The sequence below is a fragment of the Alligator sinensis genome, unplaced genomic scaffold (genome assembly GCF_000455745.1).
Source record: "Alligator sinensis unplaced genomic scaffold, ASM45574v1 scaffold347_1, whole genome shotgun sequence".
In the NCBI taxonomy this organism is placed as follows: domain Eukaryota; kingdom Metazoa; phylum Chordata; order Crocodylia; family Alligatoridae; genus Alligator; species Alligator sinensis.
The window spans coordinates 1,104,438-1,113,137 of NW_005841922.1; the positions used below are offsets into that span (position 1 = coordinate 1,104,438).

The 8,700-nt window shown below is 45.5% G+C and overlaps 1 protein-coding gene across 1 annotated transcript in view; it reads left to right on the forward strand.

Moving 5' to 3' along the window:
- MALT1 (MALT1 paracaspase) overlaps positions 1 to 8,700 on the forward strand; it is a 70,331-nt gene that overhangs the window by 11,122 nt on the left and 50,509 nt on the right. Inside the window, exons 3-4 of the mRNA XM_006019099.3 lie at positions 4,033 to 4,154; positions 5,829 to 5,979. Of these exons, the coding sequence (XP_006019161.1) occupies positions 4,033 to 4,154; positions 5,829 to 5,979 (273 nt within the window). The remainder of the gene's footprint in view (positions 1 to 4,032; positions 4,155 to 5,828; positions 5,980 to 8,700) is intronic.

Sequence of the window (8,700 nt, forward strand, 5' to 3'; positions counted from 1 at the left end):
TGGACATAAGGAAGAATTTCTTTACTGTCCAAGCCCCCAAGGTTTGGAACAGCCTGCCATTGGAGGTGGTTCAAGCACCTACATTGAACACCTTCAAGAGTAAATTGTATGCTTATCTTGCTAGGATCCTATGACCCCAGCTGACTTCCTACCCTTTGGGTGGGGGGGGCTTGACTCGATGATTTTCCGAGGTCCCTTTCAGCCCTAATGTCTATGAAATCTATGAAAATTATGCACAGAAAAACTCAAAATTATGCAGGTACTTTGTAGGGTTGGGGAGTGGATGTGGGGTGGGTGTGGGGGGAGATTTGTGAAGGTGTGGGGGGCTGTGTATGTGTGTGTGTGGGGGGGGGATTTGGAGGCTGGGGAGGGGGCAGTCCCCACAGTGGGGTCTAGAGCTCAGTGTAGGGGGACCCCCACATGCCCTGGCAGAATGTGGGGTACTGTGGGTTGGGAGTGAGCAGAAGCAGCAGGGCTGGGAGGGCTGTGGCTTGGGGGTGAGGAGCAGGGACAGGGCATGAGCATATCACTGCTCCCCCCACAATTGAATTACACCCCCCCTGCACCCCTGGATAAGCCTCCTGCAGCTCTGTCCCATGATCTGCCCTAGCCCCAGGGTCCCATTCACCCCTGCCTCACTGCCTCCATCAGTGTGGGGGCCTCAGTCTGCACCCCCCATCCCTTCCCTCTCTCCCCCCATCACTTCCCCTTCCTCTCCACAGACTTACTTATTGGCCATTGCTCTATACTGCATTCCTGGCTGCATGCATGATGTGGCTGTGTGCTTGCATGTGGCATCCCGATCTGGCACCATTATATTGGTGCCCCTCTAGAGAGAGTGTGTGTCTGTGTGTGTGTGTTACCCCCTACCCCTCTGCCTTCCTGCTATAGTAGCCTGGAGCCAATGCCCGGGCTGCCCTGTGGATCCTCTGCACTGTCACTGCTGCCCCACAGGGTGGCCCAGCGGTGGTGGTGATTGCAGCGGAGCCCAAAATGTGTGATTAATTCATTAAAAAAATATTAATGTGTTAAGTGGTTGTTGCGTTAATAAAGCACATTAAAGGTGATTGATAGCCTTATTAATTAGCCCATCCATGATGATGCTTATTTGTGTGCACCCACTGGCTCTTCAAGACAGCTATGCCGCATCCATCTTTGGGTCAGCACATGCAGAGTGAGCATGCCTGGCTTTCCTGTAAGGTCTAGAGCAGTGGTTTTCAACAATTTTTTTTAAACTCTGGGGATACTGATAGACATGTAGGTCCCCACTGTAACTCATGGCACTTCACATAAAGTGCTATGAGTTAGAACGACCCTCCTCCCCCAAACCCAGTAGAAATTCACTGTTGGGTCAATGCGGGGGGGGGTGGAAATGAGCTTCACTTTGAAGCCAATCCAGCAGAGGACCCTGCCTGAATCCTCTCTCCCCTTGCCTCCCCTCTCCTTCCCCCCCCAGCCCCAGCTCCAGTGCTGTCTGCAGGAAGGGAGGGAGAGGGAGCTGCAAGCAGGGGGTTGTCTGACATGAGCTGGAAGAGGAAGGGGCTAGGGGAGGGATGTGGTGAGTGTTGGCTTAGAAACGGTATTTAAAGGCCTGTTTTTTGGGAATTGGCTTAGAGATATAGATGTGTGCATTATAAGGGGTCAAGATGGGCAGCAGGGGTTAAATGGATTTCTAAAGAGCTTGGGAGATGCACACACAGCTTCTTATGGACCTGAAAGCAGATGGGTTGTCTAGCACAACAAGACCAACAGGTGGACACACAGCCTGAGAATTTTGGGGGGCATGGCATAACATGAGATCACAGCCTTCAAGGTTATCTAACACAACAAGGACACAGCCTGGGGACCAACTAAGTGTGTACCATACTGTCCCATAACACAAGATAAGTGACACCAGCAACAAGGCCTCAGATCAGGGGGGTCTAAGTCCCAGTTTTGGGGGAACAGACCAAATTAGGAGAAGGTCCGGAAGGCTACATGGACCAGTGACCACAGAGAGACGACCAACCAGAGAGAGCCACAAGTGGCCTACGACTGATGAGTCATTAGGAGTCATCAAGGGGGAAGAAGAATACAAAAGCAGAGACTTGAGATGAACAAAGGGTCCCACCGGTCCCTCCTCTTCCTCCCAGTCCCTCCCTTTGTCCCATCCCTCCCTGGTCCTTCTTGTCCCTCCTTCTCTTCCTCCCTGTTCCTCCCCATTTTATTCCCTGAGAAGGGTCCCCATCCCTATCCCCGTCCCCTGGGAAGGGTCCCCAAGGCCACCATGGACGGAGGGCATACCAGCAGCCCATCTCATTCACCCCACTGGAGTGGGCCTAGGCACTCCCACCTGGCTGTGGGCCTTGGCATCCCACCTCTAGACTGCTGACATGACATGGCTACAACCTAAACCCTGGCAACATGACATACTGACATCTGACACCTAAGAGCGAGCCTCAGAGTGGAGCCTGCATCCTGACCAGATGTACTTTGACTCTGATGACAGCTCTAGGATCGGTAGATATAGAATTGTTTGATTGTTTTTATTGTTGTTTTTTTGTTATTACTCTGTATCAATAAATTTGTCTATCATCAACTGGCAGGTATTGTGGGCAGTCTGAGGGTTGTGCTTGCCTGGAACAAAGATATAGGGGCTGAATTCCTAAAATCCAGTGTCAACAGTGAGGTGGGGGGCTCTAATCCCAGTGTGAATTGGGCAAACCCCAGCCTGCATCTTGCCCACCCGTCTCCCCCTCCCCTTCCTGCAGACAGCACCCGGGACTGACCCTAGGGAAGCCAAGTTCCTTAAGGTGCTCCACTTTGGAGCACCTTCAGTTGATTGTTCATTAGATGAGGGTTAATTCATTGTGTGATCTGCCTCTTAAAGTGCTCTGCAGCCATGTGCATGTGTCACGGCATGGCTATAGATCATTTTCAGAAGGCTGACTGTGCGACAAGTGTCACTTCTGTCAGCAAAATCCTTGTCAGACTCAAAGCACTCTCCATAACTTTATGGAGCATTTCATTTCAAAAACTTTTTTTTTTTTAATTACAGCTCTTATTTCCTTGTGGAGGGGGCAGACAAGTGGGGGTGTGGAGGAGCAGCTAGCCAGGGAAAGCCTGAGCCTGTCCTTATCTGCCTATTTTCTCATACCTGAAGCTCGAGCCTTCCTTTATCTGCTTATCTCACACTTTGCTTATCTCCTCACACTTTCTGTTGCACCCTTCCAATGATCTTAGGGCACTTCAGGATACCTCTCATCCTGGTTGAGAGTTTACTCGTAAAGTTTACTCTTAAATATTTTACTGTGACCTGTGTGGCAAACTCACATGTAACTGTTTCTTAGCAGTCTCTACCCAGAGTGAAACTGCCTTGCACAAAAGAAAGTGATAGCCAAAGTGATAGTTGGCAAAAGAAAGTGATAGCCAAAAGAGGACAGCTGGGGACCTGGAAGGGCTTTTGTACATCCAGTTTACAACACTGAGACACAAGTGGCATTTTCCTCTTTGCCTTGTTACCTGCCTATCTGTTTTCTGTTGGAAGAAGAAACAGTATCAGTATAAGAGCAGTCTCTTACCATTGACTTCTTTCCAAAAGGAGACTTCTGATGCCTCTTCAAATTTGCTGTGTAAATAGAGAGCAGGAAGAGATAAAGGAGTAAGCTGAACTTACAGGGGTGTAGGTTGTTTCACCCAAAGCACCCAAGTTGATCTTAACGTTTAAATAAGTAAACTAAGACTAACTTTCTGTACACTAAGAAAGTCCTGCCTTTGGCAAGAGAGTCTTCACTTCAAGATTCTGTTAAACTTGTGGGTAACAAATACAGTAACTTTATGATATTTGATATCCAGAACCCTTATTTAATCCTCACAACATACCATTTATACCCAACGATAAGAGCTCTATGGAAAATAAAGTATTTGAACTATTGTGGAGGGCAATCTGTTCACTGCAAAACTATAATGAGATACATGAGTGTAAAAAAAGATAGTTTAACACAAATTGATTCTTCTAAGATGACTTATAACCTTTCTTTTTTTTTTCTTTAGGTATAAAAATTGTTGTACAACCAGACCCTATGGCAGTATTATCTGGCCAGATAGTTAAGCTGTGCTGTTGGGCAACTGGGCACCCATTTGTGCATTATCAGTGGTTCAAACAGGAAAAAGAGGTAAAGAAGTGCCAAAACGTGGGTAAAAGAAATAAGTCGGCCTGCAGCATATCAGTATTTCTAACATTAAAACAGTGGAGTTCACCTTCTCTTTTCCAATGTCTTGAAGATATGCCTAAGGCTATTTTATTTGTTCTAGAAGTTTCCATATTGGCAATCTTAAATGTCCCACTCTTTAGTCATAGAAATAATAAAAATAAGTTATATTAAAGTTCTCTTATGTCTCATCAAAGTAGTTCAGTTGTAGGGGGTAATTCATTTTACGTGGCCATAAAATATGAGGACTCTAATCCTGCAAGAATGGTGTCAGCCATGAGCACCTGGGATATCTTTTATTAAGAATTCGAGTAATTCCATTTTGCATGGAAGCAAAGGTCAGAATGTTCCCGTTGCTGTGGCACTAAGACCAGCTACAGTTTGCCATAACTGCAATTGTTACGTTGGCACAGCTTTGTCACAAATATCAGCAATGACCTAGGTGAGGGGTTGGCAACTTGTGGTATGCAGAACCATGGATTTTGGCTTGCAGATGTGTGTCTTTGGCTGCAGGCACTTGTGCCCATGTTGCCACAGGGGTGGGTCATTTTGGCCAGCATCTGTAAAAGTTTTCTTACCCCTATCCTAGACTGAAAGCAGATAAGAATTTATTCCAGTGGACTCTGAGTGGCATTCCCCAGGAAAATAATTTTGCCCTTCTGTACTTAGTTATCCTGGGGCATATTTCTGTTTTGGTTTGGTTTGGTTTTGGTTTTTAATACACCTATATATGGTTAACAGTGGTATAAAAGGCCATATTAAAAAGTCATTTTAGATAATTGTTAGGCCTTGAGGGACGCATTGAATTAATTTGTCTCCATGTTTCTAAACTGAATGTAGTAATCTCTATGTGATCAACCCATGTATTATTTCTAAATCTCCTCTCGGCTGTGGATCCAAAAAATGTAAATTATTTTCATGTGTAGCCTTTTCCTGCCACTCAGAATTAATTCTAACAGTTTCCTGTACATAGCTGAGTAAATCTGCTTATGGTGAAAACATGGGAGCTGGCTTGAATAATTCTTTGGGAATTGTTTCCAGTTATTTGTGGGAAGGAGAAAGGCTCTAAACTGAATTCCTGAAACAACCCATACTCAAGAAAAGTGACTTTAGAAATTGCTGCACAGAGCAATGCCAATTTGCACTTTAACAAAAAATTACTTTTAAGCCATTAAATGCTTTTTCAGGCTTTTCTCTTTTGACAGTTTCAGATGGTCTAAAGCAGTGGTTCTCAACCTTTTTTGTACCAGGACCCATTTGTAAACATTGATGGGCAATCCCGACCCAGTGCCCCTCACTCCTAACCTGCTGCTTCCCACTCCCAGGCCCCAGACCCCCAGTGTGGCCCCAAGCAGCCCCTTGCAGGCTGGAACTCTGCCAGCCTGCAAGGGAAAATCTATGGTTTCCCATGTTTTTCTCCTTTAAAGGAGAATCCATTTTTAAAGTTTGTTCACGACCTTTTCATTTATTCTTGTGACCTATTTTTGGGTCACAACTCATGGGCTGAGAAACGCTGCTCTAAAGAACTGAGAGCAAGATTCAATATTCCTGCCTGTGAGTAATAAATCCACGAATGTTTGTTGTAAACTAGAATCAATCAGTCAAAGTTAAGTTTTTTCTGTGGCTCTCGTGACACAGGTTCCACGTGGGAATTCCCCTGAGCTGGTTTTTAATCCCGTGAATGCAAGTGATTCTGGGTTTTACATCTGTCGAGTGAACAGCGACACTTCCTTTGCATTCAGTCGGTGGGCACAGCTGGATGTCTGTGATCTCCAAGGAGCATCTTATGGTGAGTTGCAAATGTTTTCCACTATAGGCCCTTCTGTGCAGGTGTGGGGCTGGGAAAGGTGAGTGAGATTGGTTTGAGCTGCTGACAGTAAATACATCTCTAACAAATGCACATCTTTTGTGAGTGTCCCTCTTTGGCTTGTCATAATACTTAATTAACTACAGTTCATATGTGGCCATAACACTGTGAAGTAGTAAAGGGACATATCACACTTCAGTGTTTTGTGCTGGCTAAATTGGGAAATTAGGAAGGAAAGTTGGCTCTGCAGAGCTCCTATAAGCAAGGTTTTCCATTTATCGTCTCCATTAGGTGGAAATGAATGGAGAATGGGCATAGCCTTGACTCCATCCAGTGCTTTAAAGAGGGCCTCTGATTAAGAAAATGAAGTTTCTAAACAACAGGAGGGTTTTTGAGGTGTGTGCACACTTCCTGGGGACATAATCCCCTCTGGCTGCCTACTCCACTGTCTGAGCTTCAAGAGAGGAGGAGCCAATCAGGACTGGTCCCAGAGGCAAGTCTTTGCCCCTTTTGTGAGCAATAGATACAGCTTCTCTGCCCCATCCTATCCAAGCAATGCTCAGTCAGAGGAGGGAGAAGGGCATGAAGAATCCCTGGAGCTTTCCTTTCCCTTTCTGTCCCTCCCTCTCCTCTTCTTAGCCTGGAGGGAGTAAAAAGGCACTTGTTCCACTTGGTCTGGGAGATGAAGGTAGCTCTGCCTGGAGCCTCTGCAGGGATCCCATGGAAACTTAATATACCTTGCAGAAGAAACAGTGCTTTAACAGGTACTGGAAAATGAATATGCCCTAGGTTCCTGGAGAGTTTGTACTATGGTTAAAATGTGTGCTAGCAAAGCCCATGCTGCCACATTTTCACTGCTGCATGGTTTGATTAAGGCAGCAGGCCACAGCAGAAGCACTCACAGCACAGCCCTGTCAGATTCCAGTGAATCTGCAAATTCTGCTGAATACCTTGTCACAAGGACATGAAAAGTAAAGGATTAAGGCAGCATGGTACAGACTCCAGTCACACCTTCTCTTTTTTTTGTGGGTGTAGGTGTACCCATTGAGTTGCAAGCCTCCCTTCTATTGCTCCACAAGCAGTACTGCCCCTTTGCTGTGGTTAAATTGTTAACTCATCACCTAGCCCTAATGTATAATACGGGAGTGCTATTTCAGCTAATAAGGAGTTCATGTAGATCAACTTTTTTCTGCATCCATTCTTTTAAGCCAAGAAAAAGAAGCAACACATCAGAAAAATCTTTTCTGAGTAGATAGAATTTTTGTGTTTATAAGTAAATGACTAGAGTAGTGACCTGTATTGGATAAGCTTTTGTGAGTGCAGAAAGAAAGAATTAAATAAAAAGGAAGGAGAAAATTAATATTTTAAAAGAGAACTTCAGTAGCCTTGCTAGCATTGACTCAGCTGCTTAGAAGAACTAGTAGTGTGCAGTAAATCTGCTATTTGTACTTTACTTGTGCCAACACCGTGCATTACTTCTAGTTTCTAAGGTTATGAGAAACAGTTTAATTTCTCTTAAGTGACTTGAAAGTTTATGAACTATTTTGCTGCCCTATTGATAGATGAGATGGAATTCAAGAAGTTAAAAAGCAGCAAAATGATCTTCAGTCAAAAAAAAAAAAAAAAGAGCTTATTTTCCTGTACTCTGTAGCTCATTCAAGGTACTTCAATATAGGTTTATAAGCCGTTACAGTAGCATTTTGCTTCAGGCAAGAGAAGGGTACAAGGATACTAACCTTTTGCTAAAATTGCGAGGACGACTGCTGTAGCAGTTTGAAATCTTTTGCATCAGAAATTTAAAAAATTACTCGGTTTGATATTATCAGAACAATAATCCTGTCTTCCCCAATCAAATTTTATTCAGTGAATAGAAGCACTTCTAGAGCAATTGAAGTCTTAAATCATCCTGATCTTGTCATCATGTTCCCTGTGCTGACTGAATCATGAATGTTTTAAGACCTCACAGAGAAAGTATAAAGAATGTTTCATCTGATTCTCATGATTAAAGGGCATTTGGGATGCATCTAGATATAAAGCACCACACCTCATCACTGACAACAAAGCATCTCTGCACTGCCAGTAATAACAACTGTGTAATGCAGGGGCGGGAAATTATTTCGGGCAGAGGGCCGTTTACCCAGGTTTGGCAAGCTGTCGAGGGCCGCATGGGTAGCCCCGCCCCTTGACAGGTGCCCTGCCCCCTGGTTACCATCTTGGTAACAATGTCCCAATGTCTTAGGGCCAGCACTGGAGGGGCCTAGAGTGGGGCACAGGTTGGCAGGGGTCTGTGGAGCTGGGCTGGGCTGCACCAGCAGGGAGAGGGGGGAGCTGGCCCGGCTCTGTAGAGCTGCTGCCGGCTGGGACCCTGTATCACTGCCATCCTGCTCTGGGCCCTGCTGGCGCTGGCCCCGGGACACCGGTGTGGGCCCCGTGCACCTGCTCACTCCCAGTACCCCCTGTCACAACCCAAAGGGTATGATTTTTGTTTGTGTGTGCTTCGGCACTGCTAAATTGTCCCCGCTAAATTGCAGCTTCCTTGCACGGTGGAGTTTTCTGCTGCAAAAGAGAACCCCGGTGCAAGGGAGAATTTCCCGCCAATTTGAAGCTTTCTTTGCAGGGTGCATTTCTTTGTTGCAGCACAGAAATGCTCGTTGCAAAGAGTTCCCGCCATTTGCATGCTAATTCGAGTCCCATTATTGGCCA